Source organism: Mobula hypostoma, chromosome 17 (genome assembly GCF_963921235.1).
Source record: "Mobula hypostoma chromosome 17, sMobHyp1.1, whole genome shotgun sequence".
Classification (NCBI taxonomy): Eukaryota; Metazoa; Chordata; class Chondrichthyes; order Myliobatiformes; family Myliobatidae; genus Mobula; species Mobula hypostoma.
The window spans coordinates 13898997-13920075 of record NC_086113.1 but is presented as its reverse complement, the minus strand read 5'-3'; the positions used below and the strand labels follow the sequence as shown (position 1 = coordinate 13920075).

The 21079-nt window shown below is 39.8% G+C and overlaps 1 protein-coding gene and 1 long non-coding RNA gene across 2 annotated transcripts in view; one reads left to right on the top strand and one right to left on the bottom strand.

Moving 5' to 3' along the window:
- LOC134357864 (uncharacterized) overlaps positions 1-21079 on the top strand; it is a 43489-nt gene that overhangs the window by 19778 nt on the left and 2632 nt on the right. The window lies entirely within an intron of this gene.
- dnah5 (dynein, axonemal, heavy chain 5) overlaps positions 10345-21079 on the bottom strand; it is a 249007-nt gene continuing 238272 nt past the window's right edge. Inside the window, exons 74-79 of the mRNA XM_063069583.1 lie at positions 20483-20686; positions 19850-20065; positions 18009-18221; positions 13976-14128; positions 11953-12187; positions 10345-10779 (exon numbers count right to left, since the gene is read on the bottom strand). Coding sequence (XP_062925653.1) covers positions 10628-10779; positions 11953-12187; positions 13976-14128; positions 18009-18221; positions 19850-20065; positions 20483-20686 — 1173 coding nt within the window. The 3' untranslated portion in view covers positions 10345-10627. The remainder of the gene's footprint in view (positions 10780-11952; positions 12188-13975; positions 14129-18008; positions 18222-19849; positions 20066-20482; positions 20687-21079) is intronic.

Below are 21079 nucleotides of genomic sequence, written 5' to 3'. Positions count from 1 at the left end.
GTACAGAATCTTAATTGATTTAATAATGCTCAAATATTATATTTCTTTCAAATTAATCTGTATAATTCAAAATATAGTTTTTAATACTGAACTGATCAGTCTGAATATAATAAACAGCATCATAGAACAAATGAGAATTTGCAGTGGTGAAATTTTGGAACTTTACCATTACATTCATATTTGAACATACATTCAGTTTGTCAGGTATACCTGCTCATTAATGCAAATAGCTAATCAGTCAATTATATTGTGGCAGCTCAGTGCATAGAAGCATGCACAGACATGGTCAAGAGGATCGGTTGTTGTTCAGACCAAACAGCAGAATGGGGAAGAAATGTGATCTGAGTGACTTTGACGGTGGGATGATTGTTGATGCCAGACAAGGTGGTTTGAGTATCTCAGAAACTGCTGATCTCCTGGGATTTTCACACAAAACGGTGTCTAGAATTTACAGAGAATGGTGCAAAAAAAAACAAAACATCCAGTGAGTGGCAGTTCTGAGATGAAAAAAACTTGTCAATGAGAGAGGTCAGAGGAGAATGGCCAGACTGGTTCAAACTGACAGGAAGGTAAAAAATAACTCAAATAACCACGCGTTACAACAGTGGTGTGCAGAAGAGCATCTCTGGGTGCATAACACATTGAACCTTGAGGTGGATGGGTTCTAGCAGCAGAAGGTCACGAATATGCATGCAATGGCCACTTTATTAGGTAGAGGAGGTCAATAAAGTGGCCACTGAGTGAAGTGACTTGGATTTCACTGAGTCGGAAGGGCAAGTATTTCAGAGTTCAGGCCAGTGGTGTATCTCTTCACTTGTTGCCTGAGGGTTGATAAATAGATCAAAGCAATAGTAACTGAAATTTTGTAAAAGTTTCGTTGCTTCAGTGCCCAAATGACAGGATATTTTCCTTGTCATGAATTAAGCAGAGTTCCATTTGTTCTAAGTCATTAACACTTGATGACTTCTTTGCTTTATCAATTTATGGCATTTGTCTCCTATATTATAGCTGTATTAACATAACTGATCTGCCACCAAAGAGCAGCACCATCTAGACCATGCTCTCTTCTCACTACTGCCATCAGGAGGAAGGTATGGGAACCTTGGGTCCCACACCAGCATGCTCAGGCATGATTACCCTTCTCCAGTCAAGCTGCCGAACCAGTGGAGATAACTCCACTCAGCTCAACACTGAACTTCACTTGTCACAGCACATGATCACTGAACCCAACCTATGGACACACTTTCAAGGACTGTACAGCTCATCTTCTCAGTATCACAACGCACACACAAAATGCTGGAGGAACTCAGCAGGTCAGGCAGCATCTATGGGGAAAAAAAATTATAGTCAACGTTTTGGGCTGAGACTCTTCAGCAGGACTGGAGAAAAAAGCTGAGGAGTAGATTTAAAAGGTGGGGGGCGGGGAGGGGGAGAGAAACACAAGGTGAAAGGTGAAACCAGGAGGGGGAGGGATGAAGTAAAGAGCTGGGAAGTTAATTGGTGAAAGAGATACATGGTTGGAGAAGGGGGAGTCTGATAGAAGAGGACAGAAGGCCATGGAAGAAAGAAAAGGGGGAAGGAGCACCAGAGAGGAGCGATGGGAGGCCAAGGAGATAAGGTGAGGGGGGAAAAGGGGATGGGGAATGGTGAAGGAGGGGGCTATTACTAGAAGTTTAAGAAATTGTTGTTCATGCCATCAGATTGGAGGCTACCCGGACGGAATACAAGGTGTTTTTATGCCAACCTGAGTGTGGCCTCATCACAATAATAGAGGAGGCCATGGATTGACATACCGGAATGGGAATGGGAAGCGGAATTAAGATGGGTGGCCACTGGGAGACCCCGCTTTTTCTAGCAGACAGAGCGTAGATGCTCGGCAAAGTGGTCTCCCAATCTGTGTTGGGTCTCACCGTTATACAGGAGGCCACACCGGGAGCACTGGAAAGAGTAGATGACCCCAACAGACTCACAGGTGAAGTGCTGCCTCACCTGGAAGGACTGTTTGGGGCCCTGGATGGTAATGAAGGAGGTGTAGGGGTAGGTGTAGCACTTGTTCCACTTGCAAGGATAAGTGCCAGGAGGGAGATCAGAGGGAGGAACAAATGGACAAGGGAATCACATAGGAAAGCGGATCACAGCGGAAAGCAGTAAGTAGTGGGGGAAGAGGGAAAGATGTGCTTGTTGGTGGGATCCCACCAGAGATGGTGGAAGTTACGGAGAGTTATGTGAGGGACGGTGAGGCTGGTGGTGTGGTAGGTGAGGATAAGAGGAATGCTATCCCTGGTAGAGTGGCGGGAGGACGGGGTGAGAGCAGACTGCGTGAAATGGAAGAGATGCAGTTGAAGTCAGCATTGATGGTGGAGGAAAGAAAGCCCCTTTCTTTGAAGAAGGAAAACATCTCCTTTGTTTTGGAATGAAAAGCCTCATCCTAAGAGCAGACGCAGCAGAGATGGAGGAATTGAGAGAACGGGGTGGCATTTTTACTAGTAACAGGGTAGGAAGAGGTATAGACTGTGAGAGTCAGTGGGTTTATAATAGACATCAGTAGATGAGCTGTCTCCAGAGACAGAGAATTCGAGAAAGAGGAGGGAGGTGCCAGAAATGGACCAGATAAATTTGAGGGCAGGGTGAAAGTTAGAGGCAAAGTTGATGAAGTTAACGAGAAAATTCACTAGGATGTTGCCTGGTCTGGAGGACCTGAGTTACAAGGAAAGACTGAATAGTTTAGGAGTTTATACCTTGGAGCGTAGAAGATTGAGAGAAGATTTGATACAGATACAAAATTATGAGGGGTATAGATAGGATAAATGACAGCAGGCTTTTTCTGCTGAGGTTGAGTGGGACTACAACTGCCAATCAAGGGTGAAAGGTGAAAGGTTCAGGGTTCAATGGGAACATGGGAGAAGCTTCCTCACTCAGAGTTGATGAGTGTGGAATGAGCTGCCAGCACAAGTGGTGCATGCGAGCTCGATTTCAATGTTTAAGCGAAGTTTGATGGTAGGGGTATGGAGGGCTATGGTCTGGTTGCAGGTCAAAGGGAATAGGCAGATTAAATGGTTTGGCACAGACTACATAAGGCCTGTTTCTGTGCTATTTTTCTATGACTCTGACTTACTTAGTGTTTTTTGTGTATTTGCAGTTTATCATGTTTTTCATATTCTTTGCTTGTCAGTCTTTGCGTGTAGCTTTTCCACTGATTCCATTGCATTTTGTTTTACTATGAATGCCTGCAAAATAATGAATCTTAGCATAGTGTACGATATATATGTACTTTAATAAGAAATTTACTTAGAATTTATTTTGTATTGCATTCATCTACTTTCATTTTTAACTCTCTCTTGGCTATATGGAAAACTGCATAAGTTAAACATGTACAATGCCCATAAAAAGTATTCACCCCCCCCCCCGGGATGTTTTCACGTTTTATTGTTTTACAACATTGAATCCCAGTGGATTTAATTTGGCTTTTTTGACACCGAAAAAGACTCTTTCGTGTCAAAGTGACAACAGATCTCTACAAAGTGATCTAAATTAATTATAAATATAAGACATAAAATAATTGATTGCATAAGTATTCACCCCCCCCCTTTAATATGATGCACCAAATCATCACGGGTGCAACCAATTGGTTTTAGAAGTTACGTAATTAGTTCAACGGATGTCTGTTTATGGATTCCTGTGTGCAGCCAAGGTGTTTCAATTGATTGTAGGTAAGAATCTACCTGTATCTGGAAGGTCCAACTGCTGGTGAGTCAGTATCCTGTCTAAAACTACACCAGGAAGACAAACGAACACTCCGAGCAACTCCACAAAAAGGTTATTGAAAAGCACAAGTTAGGAGATGGATACAAGAAAATTTCCAAGTCACTGACTCTCTTGGAGTGCAGTTAAGTCAATCATCAAGAAATGGAAAGAATATAGCACAGCTGTAAATCTGCCTAGACCAGGTCGACCTCAAAAATTGAGTGACCATGCAAGAAGCGGATGAGTGAGGGAAGCCACCGAGAGACCTTTGAGAACTCTGGAGGAGTTACAAGCTTCAGTGGCTGAAAAGGAGAGACTGCACATATAACAACTGTTGCTGGGTGTTTCACCAGTTACAGCTTTATGGGAGAGTGGCAAAGAGAAAGCCACTGTTGAGAGAAAACTCATATGAAATCTTATCTAGTTTTCCAGAGCATGTGGGAGACTCGGAAGTCAACTGGAAGAAAGTTCTATGGACTGGTGAAACCAAAACTGAGCTTTTTGGCTCGGCCATTAGTCTAAATGCTGTGTTTGGTGTAAGCCAAACACTGTACCTCATCAAAAACACACCATCCCTGCCGTGTAACGTGGTGGTGGCTGCATCATGCTGTGGGGATACTTCACTGCAGCAGGCCCTGGAAGGCTTGTGAAGGTAGATGGTAAAATCAATGCAGCAAAATACAGGGAAATCATGGAGGAAAACCTGATGTAGTCTGCAAGAGAACTGCCACTTGGGAGAAGATTTGTTTTCCTGCAAGACGATGATCTCAAGCATAAAGCCAAAGCAACACACGAATGGCTTAAAAACAACGAAATTAATGTCCTGGAGTGGCCAAGTCAGAGTCCAGACCTCAATGTAATTGAGAATTTGTGGCTGGACTTGAAAAGGGCTATTCACTCACGATCCTCAAGCAATCTGACAGAACTTAAGTAGTTTTGTAAGGAAGAATGTGGAAAAATTGCAGTGTCCAGATGTGCAAATCTGATGGAGACCTATAGGTTCAAGGCTGTAATTGCTGCCAAAGATGCGACTACTAAATACTGACTTGAAGTGCATGAATACTTATTCAATCAACTATTTTATGTTTTATATTTGTAATTAAATTAGATCACTTGGTAGAGATCTGTTTTCACTTAGACATGTTTTTTTTCTCTGTTGATCAGTGTCAAAAAAGACAAATTAAATTCACTGTGATTCAATGTTGTAAAACAATAAAACATGAAAACTTCCAAGGGGGTTGAATTTTTTTTATAGGCACTGTATGTAATGGTCAAGACTATACTTGCACAGTACTGCTAGACCACCTTTGGTAAATAACTATAGAATGGTTTGTAGATATAATTTGCTGTAACCACAGTGTGTCTGGCAGTGGAGTGAATATTTGGGAGCTTAATGTCCAAGGATACCCATTGAATTGAAAGGACAGGCAGGAAGGCAGAGGGGATAGCGTCACTCTGTTGGTAAAACTGAAATCAAATCATTATAAAGAAATGGCATAGGGCCAGAAGGTGTTGAATCATTGTGAATAGAGCTAAGGAACTGCAAAGGTAGAAATACTCTAATGGGGGTTGTATACAGACCCCCAAACAGAAGTAAGGATGTGGTCTACAAATTACAATGGGAGATAGAAAATACATGCTAAGAGGGCAGTGTTACAATAGTCATGGGGGATTTCAATATGCAGGTAGATTGGGAAAATCAGGTGGATGCTGGATTCCAAGAGGGGAAATTTCTAGAATGTCTACAAGATAGCTTTTTAGAGCAGCTCGTAGTTGAGCCCACCAGGAGTTCAGCTATTCTAAATTTGGTGTTGTGCAATGAACCAGAATTGATTAGAGAGCTAAAGATAAAAGAATTCTTAGGGGAAAATAATAATACGAATTCACACTGAAATTTGAGAAGGAGTCCTTGTGCAGGATTCCCTAAAGGTTAATCTGCAGGTTGAGTCTGTGGTGAGTAAGGCAAATGCAATATTTGCATTCATTTCAAGAGGAGTAGAATATAAAAGCAAGGATGTAATGTTGAGACTTTATAAAGCACTGGTGAGGCCTCACTTGTATTATGAGCATTTTTGGGCTCCTCATCTTGGAAAGGATGTGCTGGTACTGGAGAGTGTTCAAAGGAGGCTCGGAAAAATGATTCCATGTTTGAAAGGCTGGTCATATGAAGAGCATTTGAAGGCCTGTATTCACTGGAAGTCTGAGGAATGAAACCTATCAAATGGTGAAAGGCCTTGAGAAAGTGGATGTGGAGAGAATGTTTCCTATGATGGGAGAGTCTAAGATCAGAGGACACGGCCTCAGAATAGAAGGGCGTCCTTTTAGAACAGAGATGAGGGGGAATTTCTTTAGCCAGAGAGTTGTGAATCTGTGGAATCTTTTGCCACAGACAGCTGTGGAGGCCAAGACTTTATGTAAAGCCTACTTATTTAAGGCAGAGGTTGACAGATTCTTGATTGGTCAGGGCATGAAGGCATATGGGGAGAAGGCAGGAGATTGGGGCTGAAAGGAAAAATGGATCAGCCATGATGAAATGGCGGAGTAGACTCGAAGGGCCGAGTGGCCTAATTCTGCTCCTATATCTTATGGTCTTATGGTGAAATGGTGCCAACTAAGTCATGGAATCAGAGAATATTTACAGGAATCCATTCAACCCACTTGGCTTGTGCTTGCTCTCTACCAGAGCAGTGCATTAGGTCCAACTTCTAACGGCCTCTTTCCTGTGGCTTTCTAATGCTTTTTTATTCAGTTTGCTTTAGAAGGCTACATTGAAAATGCATTTGCCATATCTATCTATCAGCTGTCCATTCCTGATCCCACCCGCATGCTGCTGAAGAAGGTTCCCTTCATTTTACAGTTAATCCTCTTGATTGTATTACTTGTAATCTCTAGTTGACACCCTCCACCAATAATAACAAATTTAGGGCGGCAAGGTAGCGTAGTGGTTAGCACGTTGCTTTATAATACAGGGGACCTGGGTTCAATTCCCACTGCAGCCCGTAAGGAGTTTTATACATTCTCCCCGTAACCGTATGTATTTCCTCCAGGTGCTCTGGTTTCCTCCCACAATCCAAAGATGCACCAATTGGCAGTTTAGCTGGTCATTGTAAATTCTCCCGTGATTAGGATTAAATTGGGGGATTGCTGATGGCAGGGTTCAAAGGGCCGGAAAGGCTTATTCCACACTGTATCTCAATAAATAAATACATTTCCACCATAAAATTTTCTTGGGAATATACCATAGGAACTCCTACAGAGTTGTACAGATTTATAACCATTTTAATTTTATTTCCATCAGCTTTCACCTCAGTCATATCTTTCCTGTCTTGAAAAAGAAAATTGTGGTCCCAGCCTCACTAATTATAGATGAAACAGTAATCCATCCTCCTGGGAATTATTCTCCTAAATCTTTTCATTATCATTCTCTAATCCCTTCATATCCTTGCTATAATGAGATGATCAGAATTGAACACAGTACTCTGTCTGAGACCAGACCAGTGTTTTGCAAAGGTTCAGTGTAAGGAGCTTGTTTCTATACTTAAAGTCCAAAACTGTGCATGCCTTATCAACTCTAGGAACCATGGTTCTATTCTCTGCATTATATTCTGTGTTGTGTGTTTATTATAGCAACTAGTTGCACAAGTGGGGATGCGGTAAAAGCAAATGGAATAAGTTGTGTCTTCATACTTTGTTCTGGGCAGTTTGGAATCTGGGATGTGACAGAGGTCACATCTTTTGCTGACCACTCAATAATGCTTAATTACACTTGGGTACACTTTAAGTTTCATTGCTTCAGGATTGTAGGTTTGCGAATAAAGGATCGAAATACATATCCTTGACTTTTGGAGCAACCATTACAGAAGCTGGGGCGGGGGTGTTGGGCAGGTCATACAAATATAACAAGTTTGTACAGTCACCGGCAGCAACAATTGTTTTGATTTTGGTTTTGCCGCTACCTTGACCGCTTCTGCACCTATGTTCTCTCTGCTCCTGCACCATTTTTGGAACAGTACCCCTTTTCCACATCACCTTTCCTTCACTTCTGCCACTAAAATGTATCACCTCTCATTTCCCTCAGCATTTACCTTCATCTGCCCGGTCCCTGCAGCATGTTTATGCTCTGCAGTAATTTACCACTGATCTCCTTTGCAGTTCACAGTCCTGCCAAGTTTTGTCATCTGCAAAATTTAAAAGCTGTGGCTTCTTTAATGTTGTTAGAGTGGCATTTATGCAAACTGCATGAGCAAATACTGCACTTACTGACTTGTGCCTTTATGGGTGTTGGAAATGTTTGTGGTTTCAGAAGGGTGAGTAACTTGCCAGAAGATTACCAAGCAACTCGTCCGTTCGTCTATTAAATTGTACGGAACTTTTAAATGCAAAATAAGTAATTCCTTTTTTGTTATATAAAGCCAAGCTCTGAAGGTGCAAAGGTAAAAATTATGGTCCTTTTAATCTTGTGCAGCAGTGAAACTAGAAGAGATCCATTTCAATGTGGCATGGCACAGGAGTGTAGTGGTTAGCATAACGCTGTTACAGCACCAGTGACCCAGGTTCAATTCTCTCACTATCTGTAAGGAGTTTGCATGTTGTCCCTGTAACTGTATGGATTTCTTCCAGTTTCCTCCCACGTTCCAAAGATGAATTGGTTGGTTAATTGGTCACATGGTTCATATTGGGCAGCACAGGCTGATTGGGCCTGTTACCATGCAGTATCTCTAAATAAAAAAATAAAAACACTAATACGGTGACAATAATAATGCTGCATTAATTATATGTCAATGATTATGAAAACAGAACTGATTAAATTCAGAGTTTCATGATCCAAGGTGTATTTGTCATCTACCATAAAAGAAACTTGCTTGTTTTTACTGATGTGTTGACATCATAAATGTATGTAAAGATTAATATTCCTTGGTATTGCTCCTAATACAATCATGCCAGTTCTAGATTAATACAGAATCAGCATAGTTTATATACAGTAATTGTTTAAAATTAAGAAACTATTTTCTCCATCTTTTAAATCTTTTACCATAAATTCAGTCAGTTAATTATTTTATTTCTATTCTATTCCAGATTTTCTTGCATTTATTGTCTTAGCAATTGCTGAATTAGGGTCTAGATTGCTATTTAAATCATTGTTTTTATTCTAGTTTAACTTATTGCTTGCTTTTATGTTTGTATAATCACTTGTTTTTAACTGTGCAGTGAATTTTCAGTAATCTGTAGTACAACTGGTTCTGTACTGTAGTTTTTGTCTGTAAGTCTGACATGGCAGCACAAATCAAGACAGTCTTCATTGTTTCAGGACTGCTCTGTTCACAGAAAGACTACCCTATCTAATTTGCAGTATAAAGAGGGAGCTCCTGGTCTCTAATACTTTGTCGTGTTTCTCTTTACTTGCCTCCTTTCTCTTCTGTTCTAGTCTTTTCTTATTCCTTGTTTTTTCTTGCTTGCTGTTCTTTTGCAGAATTGAAACTCTTGAATTTTTAGCAAATTTTTCATGCTTCAATTTGGACCAAATGCTTACTGTTTTCAGGTATTATTTGAAACAAATGAAATAGCTCATAACTTTAACAGTACATGGTTAATTTTTCACTTTAGTAATGTTTCATTTTTTAAAACACCAATATATCTATGTCTGACTTGGAAATTGCATTAGATACTGATGAATGATTTACAATTGGAAGTACTGAGCAGAATTTTCATATGGTGATAATTGACCAGCAGTTGGTCATAATTGCATTTCTACTCAGGGAAATTCAATTAATTTCTCAATGCATTTTGGAGAAAAATGCTAATTTTAATTGTCTCCAATTAAAATGTTAATTAGAAGATAAATATCAGTTTAGGTACAAGGACTCTGTCCATTGCAACTTTTCCATCCACAAGAGTAAAGAGATAATATTTTAAAATCGTATTCAACAAGAGCCACCGTGAACAATGTAGTTGCAGCTGTCGTCCAAGCTTGCTCTACTTGGGTGTCTGCAAAATAACTTGAATTAACAACTCTGACCCCCAAGCCACCTCTGAATTGTATCCCTGTAAAGAAACTGTATTTATATTGCTTTCCTTTCCTCTGGTGCTTTGAAGCTGAAAATTGCTTTTTCATTCCCTCAGTCAGGTGATAATTATTTATAACATGTTTTCCATTCTCCAGAAGTTCCATGGAACCCTTCCAGGTGTGAATTGGCATTGTGCCCCTGATGTGATTTCCATCAGTATTGCACATGCAGTGTTCTATTGCAACGGGGCACTGCAGGAGAATTTAGATCACATTGTTTTGGGAGTAGGTGTCACTGGATGCTCTCAGGCAAGATCAACTTCCTAGCATGGAGAAGTAACAGAATGTATGTGAGTTAGTGAATTAGTCAGCTTCATTCTTCATTTTTTTCCCCATTGTAGCTTACAGAAATGATTTTAGACATCTTGCCTCATTCCAGCCACAGCGAGGACCCAGAAATTGTAATGCGAGAGAAATGGTACCAAATAACTAACTTCTTGCCATAAATAGTGGAATAATATTTTTGACATTTATTGAAGTTGTGACTTAAGAACATATAAAAATAGACTACTTATTCTATAAAACCGGTACTTTTTTAGCTATTACAGAATTTGACTTGATTCTTTTTCTTCATTGGAGCCTCTAAAATCTATATGCATGAAGAGGTTAAATAAGCTAAAAAAATTAAAAATGCACCAGATAATAAAGATTCATTTTAAATCAAAATAAAAGTAGAAATCTGAATACATAACCATCCATTATACATGATAAAAGTTAAAAAATCTTCCACTGTGGCCTAGAAATTACATTATCCATTTCCAATCAGAAAAACCTTCAACATCAAATGCTAATGCTGGTGTGCTAAGTCATGGAACAGTCTTACTGGATATCACAAAGGAGCGCTACACCACGTAAGATCCAATTTTCAGGGGGTTGAACCGTTCGGAGATTTACCACAGCTGTGTAGTTTATATCTGTTCTTACTGGCTTCTTGTAGATTGGGCATGAATATAATCGGGGGTCCTTTGGATCTTGAAGACAAAACAAATAGTACAAATTGGATAAGCCGAAGGCAAACACAGCCTTGGAATATTCATAGTATTATTGCTTGCTTACATGAAATTTTTTTAAATACCTGTGCTCCCCATTTCCAACATCAATGAAGATTTTTAGTGTAAATTTTATTTTTTTTTAGCGATACAGAGTGCAGTAGGCCTTCCTGTCATGCCACCCCAAACTAATTTGATAAACCTTAACCTGCTCAAGGGACAATGTACAATGACCAATTAACCTACTTGGTGTGTCCCTGGGCTGTGGGGGGGAGCTGGAGCACTCCGGGAAAACCCATGCATTCTGCTGGGAGGACGTACAGAGACTCCTTACGGAATTGATTGAACTCCAAGCTCTGCAATGCTAGCGTGGTGCCCAATGTCCAGACTCAAATGCTTTTTATCATATGATAAAAAGAAATTCCTAGTATGTGAAATCCATTTGTATCCCCTTCGTAAATCCAAAATCAACAAACCACCCCGTTCTCATTTTACTTGGTGATTACATGGGCTATTTATAAAAACATATTCCTCTTTAGTGTAAAGGAAATGAGTGTCTTATGATAAAGTATTAACAAATGAGAAGAACACAGAGATGCAAGATTTTTGGTGGACAGTTTTAAAAATGTAGGATTGGGATGGTTTAAACATGCATGCAATAAAGCTGCAAACACGTGACACCTTCTCACTGCTCCCCCTGTGACGACTTCTGCCCTCTGACTCTTCCAACCATTTCGACTTGCTACCACAGCCACGTATCTCTTCCTAGGAACTTGCCCTTTCTCGCCAGTCCTTTACCTTTCCCACATATCTGGCTTCACCTATCATCTTCTAGCTATTCTCCTTCTGCTCCCCCCCCCCGCCCGCCCCCTTTATTCTATCATCTCTTGTGTTTGTGATTTGGTGCTATCTCTGTTCTCATTAATCTGCTTAGGTCAAAATCTGTTTCTTACACATCTTGCATTTAGAAACCATGAACCTCACTAAAGAGGATCAAAGATACCTTTTCCCTTCAATTCATCCCTAGGTGAGTACAAGTCACCATAAAATTTCAAATTGCACACTGGTAAAGAAAATTAGACTATGCGTAGCTATCAGTTAAACACTGATGTAACAGCCAAGGTTAAAATATCGATCATTTACAGTAGTACTTACTTAGGTTATTTTGAGCAGATAGATGTATGACTGGCATCAACTCAAATAGTACTTTAGGTTTGGACTCAATGAGCTTTGAATTGCGTCTGTCCCATCCAGCTCCTTCCAGGTACAGCCCATACACGTAAACTCCCTCTGCAGGGGGTGTAGTAATGTCGTCTTTCATCCATTTGCTGACTTCATTGCACAGAACGACGCTATCCAGTGCCCAGCCCTTGTGAGCACGAGTTACTTCCTGTTAGTTAAAGTTTAGTGAAGAATTGCTGTCAGTATTTCATCACTGCTTTTTATGACATCAGTAAATTTTTTATTTCAAATATCCTCAAAGAATTTTACCCTGCTTTTAATATCAAAATAGTTGAAAAGTAAAGTATAAAACAAGCATACAATATTACCTATTCCTGTCATTAATAGGAATAATTTACACTGTTACTTGGAAAACAGTAAATGCAAATGAATAGAGAAATACTGTAGGTGGATAATTTAGCATTTGATTAGCACAACACTGCCAGAGACCTGGGTTCAATTCTGCCATTATCCATAAGGAGTTTGCACATTTTCCCCATGACTGCGTGGGTTTCCTCCCACAGTCCTCCAAAGAAGTATGGGTGTAAGTTGTGGACATGCTATGTTGGTACCAGAACCGTGGTAACACTGGCAGGCTGACCCAGGACATCCTTAGACTGTGGTCGTTGACACAAATGATGTACCTGGGACTACATATTCGAAATTAAATTCTCTTGAATTTCAATCTTTTACCCCTTATTAAGATGTAATCCCACCTCACTATTACCATCTGAGAGGAGGTCATAAGCTCTTAATGATATCCTATTTCTAGTTACACCCTCTTCTGCAACTTAATCTTCCAACCATGTACTAGTCTTCTGGATTCTTTAATAAATCAAATCATTTATGTAAGTGTGCACAGAGGTACTCTATCAAAGGGAATCTGACTGTATAGCAGTGATAGCTTCAGGAGGGTTGAATGACTTTAATAAAATATAATTCCTTTGAGTCTGAAATTCTATGCAAGTGTTTTTACTGATCCTAGTGTCTGTATTGTACATCACTGTATTCCCTTTTTGGAGGTAAAAAGAGTTGATGAGCAATTTATTTGTACATTTTCATCAAATACATTGCCAATTGTTTCTCAAAAGGAAGCAGCCTCTGAAAGCAAACACACATTGTGCCTAATTAACTGTTCTGGGACATAGGTGCCATTAAGAATCAATCTTCAATCCTTTAGCAAAGCGCACTGTGAAGTATTAGCCTTATCGTATTAAATTTTGTAATAACACTTTGGCAATGAAATTGGGCAGAGTGCCTGAAGAACAACCAAGTTGGCGATAGTGTTGTGTTGAGTCCAATTTTGAGCAAGTTCAACCTTGTTAGCATCACTGAGTAAGTGAAACTTTTAAGTGACTGGCCACTGTGGGAACTTCATTTAGTAGAGCCAAAGGTTGCTACTTTCAGTAGATTCAACAATGAAATCAAAATAGAGAAAGGCTTGAGGCCATTCAGTCTTGAACGGATTTGGGTCAGAAAGAAGGTACACAGGACTTCTGCGGCTGATGACTATGGCTAGCCACTTCTGACAACAACTTTTGTAGCCAGGTTCTTAATTTGATCAGAGAGAATTTGAGAGTGATAGTTGAGGAGGGGTCACCATTCTATTTGCATTGAAAATAAATGAACCATTGCCGTCATTCCAATGGTTTAGACACTGGAACTTTGTCTTTAGTAAAGGGGAAACAAGGTTCTCGATAAACTAGGTTGTGGTAGATGGGAGGATGGCTTTTGACTAAGTAATAAGTTAACATCCTTTCAAACCCAAAGGGTCTGGGCCTTAAAGGTCTACTGTACTTTTTACCATAGATGCTACCTGGCCTGCTGAGTTCCTCCAGCATTTTATACAACAATTGAAAAGTTTAGCTGAATGTAAATTACATCATGGAAACAAATTAGTGGTTGATGGTAATTGTACAAAACCCCACCTGTAATCTACTATGGCTACTAGCATTACCTGTCTCATTGCTGTTAAAAATCCCTGAGGATTAAAAAAGCCAGTCATCCAAAAACAGTTTGGTCGTCCTTCAAAGATCCAGGAATGGAACTGACGATTTCTCTCCAATAATTCTGTAAACCAGAAACCAAGTGTGCTCGATTCCCAGGATGTCTGGAGAACAAGACAATATTTTCATAATTACATCAATGAAAGCTTGTTCTCATGAAATATGCATAGTGTACTATGCATAGTCTGGCATTTGAAAAATTCTGTTGCACAATTAAAAGGGAGTTTATTTTTGCTGAAGTATCCCTGTAATAAATCATAGTAGTATGAGAAAAAATGTAGCTGGTTGGGGTTAGAGCTTTAGCCAGTTTAAAACTACTCGAATGACATGATTTTTCCAAGTATTCCAACAATAGGGGCACCTGTTAGTTTTCCAAGTTTGAAATCACTGCAAGTAATCTCAAACAATATTAATACCACCAAGTCCTTTAACATCAGCTTCACTGAGAAAATATCCAGCAGTGAGGATTGATGTAAGACAGCTAAATAGTTAAAGGTGCTGATGAAGGGTTTCAGCCAGAAATGTTGACTCTCTGTTCCTTTCCATAGATGCTGTATGACTTTACGGAGTTCCTACAGTATTCTGTATGTGTCACTCTGGATTTCCAGCATCTGTAGAGTCCCTTGTGTAAATAGTTAAAGGGATTCAATGGTATCAATATTGCCTGAGACTAGATATACAAAACTCAGAATGGCAGCCTCAATAAATAGAGTAGGCAGAAAATGTATCAGGGAAACTTGGCTGCACGGACTTAGAATTGGCTTGTCCGAAGAAGGCAGAGAGTGACAGTAGGAGTATATTCTGTTTGGAGATCCATGATTAGTGGTATTCTGCAGGGATCTGTTCTGGGACCCCTGCTCTTTGTGATCTTTACAAATGACTTGGATGAGGAAGTGGAAGGGTGAGTTACTAAGTTTTTAGACAGCAGGGAGGTTCGTGCTGTTGTTGATAGTGTAGGAGGTTGCTGTATGTTACAATGGGACATTGACAGGATGCAGGAATGGGCAGAAAAATGGCTGATTGAGTACAATCAGAAAAGTGTGAGGTGATAATCTTTGAAGGATCAAACTTGAAGACAGAGTACAAGGTTAATGGAAGAATTCCTAGTGTGGAGGAACACAGGGAACTTCGGGTCCACTTCCATAGATCCTTCAAAGTTGCCACACTGATTGATAGGGTGGTTTAGAATGTATATGGTGCATTAGCCTTCATTAGTTAAGGGATTTGAGATCAACAGCTATGAGATGTTACATCTCAATAAACTCTGGTTATACCACACTAGGAATACTGCATTTGGTTCTGGTGACCTTAATCTAGGAAGGATGTGGAAATTTTAGAGACCATGCAGAGACTGCCTAGATTGGAGAACATGCCTTTTTGAGTGAGCTATGGCTTTGCTCATTGGAGCAAAGGATGATGCAAGCTGGCTTTCAAGAGTCTCGCAGAATTATGAGGAATTGTGTGTTCAGCTGGCACCGTTTTCCCAGGGCTGCAATGACCAATACCAGAGAACATTAATTTAAGGTAAATGGAGGAAAGTTGAAAGGAGATGTCAGAGGTCGTGTTTTTTTTCCACATAGAAAATTCTAGGTACCTGGGATGCATTGCTAGAGATGGTTGTAGTGTCTGATACAAAAGGGACATTTAAGAGACTTTCAGATAGACATATGCATGTAAGAAAAATGGAGGAAGAGGGAAGGGTTAGTTTGATTGTTAAGTAGGTTTATATAGGTTTCCTTGGGGACTGGCCTGGACAGTATGTAGGGCCTCTTTTCATAAGAACATAAAGACAAAGGAGTAGAATCAGGCCATTTGGCCCATTGAGTCTGCTCTGCCATTCAATCATGGCTGATCCTTTATTCCTCTCCTCAGCCCCTTTCACCAGCCTTTTCCCCGTAAATTTCAATGCCGTGTCCAATGAAGAACCTATTCAGCTCTGCTTTAAATGCACCCAACAACCTGGCCTCCACAGCTGCCTGTGGTAATAAATTCCACAAATTCATCACTCTCTGGCTAAAGAAATTTCTCCGCATCTCTGTTTTAAATTAATGTCCCTCTGTCCAGAGGCTGTGCCTTCTTGTCTAAGACTCACCAACCATGGAAAACATTCTTTCTGCATCTATTCTGTCCAGGCCTTTCAACATTCAAAAGGTTTCAACGAGATCACCCCCATCCTTCTAAGTTCCAGCGAGTACTGACCCAGAGCTACCTAATGTTCCTTGTATGGTAACTTTTTCATTCCTGGAATCATCTTTGTGAACCTCCTCTGAACCCTCGCCAATGCCAAGACATCTTTTCTAATATGAGGAGCCCAGAACTGTTCACAATACTCAAGGTGAGGTCTCACCAGTGCCTTATAAAGCCTCAGCATCAGCATCAGCTCTTGTATTCTCGATCTCTTGAAATGAACGCTAATATTGCATTTGCCTTCCTCACCATCGACTCTACTGCAAGTTAACCTTCTAGGGTATTCTGCACAAGGTCTCCCAAGTCACTTTGCATTTCAGATTTTTGGATTTTCTCCTTGTTTAGAAAATACTCTGCATATTTATTTCTACTACCAAAGTGCATGACCATGCATTTTCCAACATTGTATTTCATTTGCCACTTTCTTGTCCATTCTCCTAATTTGTCTAAGACCTTCTGCATCCTACCTATTTCCTCAACATTATCTGTCCCTCCACCAATCTTTGTATCATCTGCAAACTTGGCAACAAAGCCATTTATTCCATCATCTAAATCATTGATATACAGCATAAAAAGAAGCGGTCCCAACACCGACCGCTGTGGAGTACACCTAGCCACTGGAAACCAACCAGAAAAGGATCCTTTTATTCCCACTCGCTGCCTCATACCAATCAGTCAATACTCTAACTATGCCAATAACTTTCCTGTAATACCATGGGCTCTTAACTTGGTAAGCAGCCTCATGTGTGGCACCTTGTCAAAAGCCTTCTGAAAGTTCAAATATATAACATTCACTGCATTCCTTTCATCTATCCTACTTGTTTGTCAGGCAAGATTTTCCCTTAAGGAAACCATGCTGACTTTGTCCTATCTTGCCCTCTGTCACCAAGTACTCCATAACCTCATCCTTAATAATTGACTCCAACATCTTCCCAACCACGAAAGTCAGGCTAACTGCTCTATAATTGCCTTCCTCCTTTCTTAAAGATTGGAGTGACATTTGCAATTTTCCAGTCCTCTGGACCCTTGCCAAAGTCCAATGATTCTTGAAAGATCATTACTAATGCCTCCACAATCTCTCCCGCTACCTCTTTCAGAACCCTAGGGTGCAATTCATCTGGTCTGGGTGACTTATGTATCCTTAGGTTATTCTGCTTTTTAAGCACCTTCTCCCTTGTAATAGTAACTGCACTCACTTCTCTTCCCTCACACCCTTGAACACCTGGCACATTGCTAGTGTCTTCCACAGTGAAGACTGATGCAAAATACTCAATTAGTTCATCTGCCGTCTCCTTTTCCCACATTATGATTTCTTCAGCGTTATTTTCTAGCGGTCCTATATCCACTCTCATCTCTCTTTTATTCTTTACATACTTGAAAAAGCTTTTATTATCCACTTTGATACTGTTTATTAGCTTGCTTTCATATTTCATCTTTTGCCTCCTAATGATTCCTTTAATTGCTCTCTGTAGGTTTTTAAAAGCTTCCCAATCCTCTATCTTAACCATTAACTTTTAAATTGCTGTACACCCTCTCTTTTGCTTTTACTTTAGCTTTGACTTCCATTAAAACATTAGGTTGGTCCAACATCAGGGGCCAAAGAAGCCATACTGTACTGTTTCATGTTTTCTATTAATCATTTTTCTTGTGGAACATTGCTGTGTTAAAATTGGCCACTACATTGTCTGGCACATTACAGTCGCTAGTAATGCATTGGCTTTTAAGTTTTATAGAATATTAAAATTATAAATAAACTTTCTGTATATCAGTATTCTAATGAAAACATCCCATTGTTACCTTCATCCATCGGGCTGGAATTCTAGCATCATACATGCAGTCTAAAGCATCTCGAAGATTTTCACTCATAATGATTGTTCCATCAATTGCAAGGTTCAAGTCAGTTAAAGTACTTTGCACCAAAGCAATTACCCGTTGCATTCTATCAATTTCTTGACGAAGGAAGATATTCATTGGTTGCAGTGGTCCCATCTTCTGCAGTTTTTCTTTCACCTGGCAAATAACCCAATATGTTAGATCGCCAAAATCAAGTGTGTACAATAGTCAAAATTAACAAGGTCTGGCTTTTGCCAGATCACATCTGGAGAAGCGTGTGCTTCGTGCTCCCTGTGCCTGGCCAATTCTGTACTGTTTTGTCATCACTCTGGCATAGAATGAGCAGTATTCTCAGTATTATTTACTTGTTTGTATCTGCAGTTTGTTGGTCAGTCTTTGTGTGTAGTTTCTCATTGATTCTATTGCATTTTTTGTTCTATTGTGAATGCCAGCAAGAGAATCTCAGGGTAGTATATGATAACATATACCGTATGTACATTATAAATTTATATTGAAGGTGTGTGAAGGGGGAAGCCTTGCTCTATAAAATAAGATTGACAAAGATTCACTGGATTTAGAAAAAATGAGAAGTATTTTTCCAGTGAAGCATGCAAAATCCAAATACAGATTAACAGAGTACTATTAGGGCCGTAGTCACAAAATACATTTAACTGTAATAACTAGAACTGAGCTAAAGTGGGACTTCATTATGTAAAGTATGTAGGTCTTTAGAATACTCAACTTCAAACGTCTAGTGATGTTTTAATCAAAGAGTATAGTCAAATCGTGGACTGATAAGTTTTCGGACAATGAAGGGATCAGAGCATATAGTGATAGGGTGTAAAGGTAGACCTGAGGCTCAGTATCTTACAAAATGACTCTTGGGCAGTCTTTTACCTTGTGCAAGCCGTTTACAAATAGGTGCAATGCAACCTAGACACCAGTTAACACCTACTTTTGTATTATTTTAAGGGCATGTTCTTGATTGTCAGAAGTCCAAAACAAAAGGTTTGTTCAGTCCTGGTGAAAGATCACTAATCTAATAAATTAACTCTAGTTCTTTCTGTAGAGATGCAGCCCAATCTGCTGAGAACTTCCAGTGTTTTCTATTTTTGGTTCGGATTTACAGCATCTGCAGTTTTTGCTTTTAGAAGATTCTAGCAGGTGGGTTTATCACGTTATTATTAACAATGTCATCACCCTAACAGCTGTCTTTTACTTTTAACTAGCTAAACTTTGATTATACACCTATCATCTTGCTGCTAGTTCTGATTTTCTCTTTCCTCCCAGAATCCTCCATAAAGTACTCCTCACCTTTTTAGTCTCCTGCTCACTTGCAAAATTCCTTTAAGCTCCTTTCGATTTTCAAGTCATCTGCTCCCTTATCAGCTAGATTTATCAACCCATCTGCTGTCTTCTCCTCATGGCAACTCTGCTCTCCGCTGTAATCCATTCATCTACTCTGGATCATCTTCACCCCACCCATCCTCAACTCTTACCACCCCTGCTCCGGATCTTATGGGCACAAAGTCCAAAGTGTGCTTTCTGTACAAATGCTTTAGGTCTCTGTCCTCAAGTATCAGACCAATACAGCCTTGCACCCAACTTTTCCAACCACAACTACTTTTAACAGAGGAAACTCTTTAAATAACCATGCTCTTGTTTGCAGTTTATGACAACAGAACTGCTGAATTCCAAGTTTCACATCCAAGGTTAATAGTTAATGGCTTTTGCATTAGCTTAAAGTGAGCAGATTTAAATCAATCCATAAACTGTGTCCCCCCCTTCACCTGGTTATTACCTACCTCAAATGGTACATAGTCTACAGGAAGCTTCTCCAGCATGTCGTCAGCCAACCGGGCTACCACAGCTTCCCTTGTTTCTCTCCCTCCACTTGAGCTGTCCTTTGGCTGGATGCTTAATATAGTATCCAAGACACCCTTGGCAAGTTTGCTCTGGTAAGTAATATCAGCATTGGTATGTAGACCAAACACTTCAGGTGTGTCATATGTAGGCAGACTCTGGAATGTACAATAGGTTTGATATTATTCCTCAATAAATAAATTTCTCATATAACATAATATACTGCAGCAGTGTAAGTGCAGATTGTTGTACAAGAAGATCACAGTTTAAGAACTTTAATGGAAAACTCCAAACAGAGAACTAATTAGTGCAAATATGACATGAAATAGCCAGTTGGTTAAGGCTCATGTTCCAGTGTCTGCATATGATGGTCAGAATGCTACAATAAAAAGGAATATCTCCAAATGTACGATGACAGTACTGCATTAATTACTCTATACTAAAAATCTGGAACTCAAAAAATTAAAACAAGATTAAGAAAGAAAAAGAATTAATCAGAAAAGCTGCTTTATCTAACTACTACTTTCTTTACTACTGATTACGTTTAGCTTTGCACGGATTGTGTGTTTACAAACCTGAATATACTGTAGATATTGATCCACTGAAGTGCATTTTGGAATACTGTAACTCTTGTAGAAGCAGAAGTCTGAAGTGAAGATATTTTCACTGAACCAGACCTTGGCAAATGTGTTCAGCAGTCGTTTATCATAATCATCTGTGACTCTCCCACCATACTGGATCTCACCAATCATATATCGCACTGTAGTCCACGAAACACCCTTGTAGTTTGGTGGGTGGATGGAAGGGGAAGAAGAAGCAAGCGATGAAAAGTAAATTTCACAATATAATTTTATACTTAATCTAATATACACTCAGTGGCCACTTTATTAAGAATATGTGTACACCTGCTCATTAATGCAAAAATCTTATCAACCCTTGTGCCTGGCAGCAACGCAATGCAGAAAAGCATGCAGACATGGCCAAGAGGTTCGGTTGCTGTCCAGACCAAACATCAGAATTGGGAGGAAATGCGATCTAAGTGACTTTGACCATGGTATGATTGTTGATACCAGACAAGGTGGTTTAAATATCTCGGAAACTGCTTATCTGGGATTTTCACTTATAACAGTCTCCAGGGTTTACACAGAATGGTACAAAAATCAAAAACCATC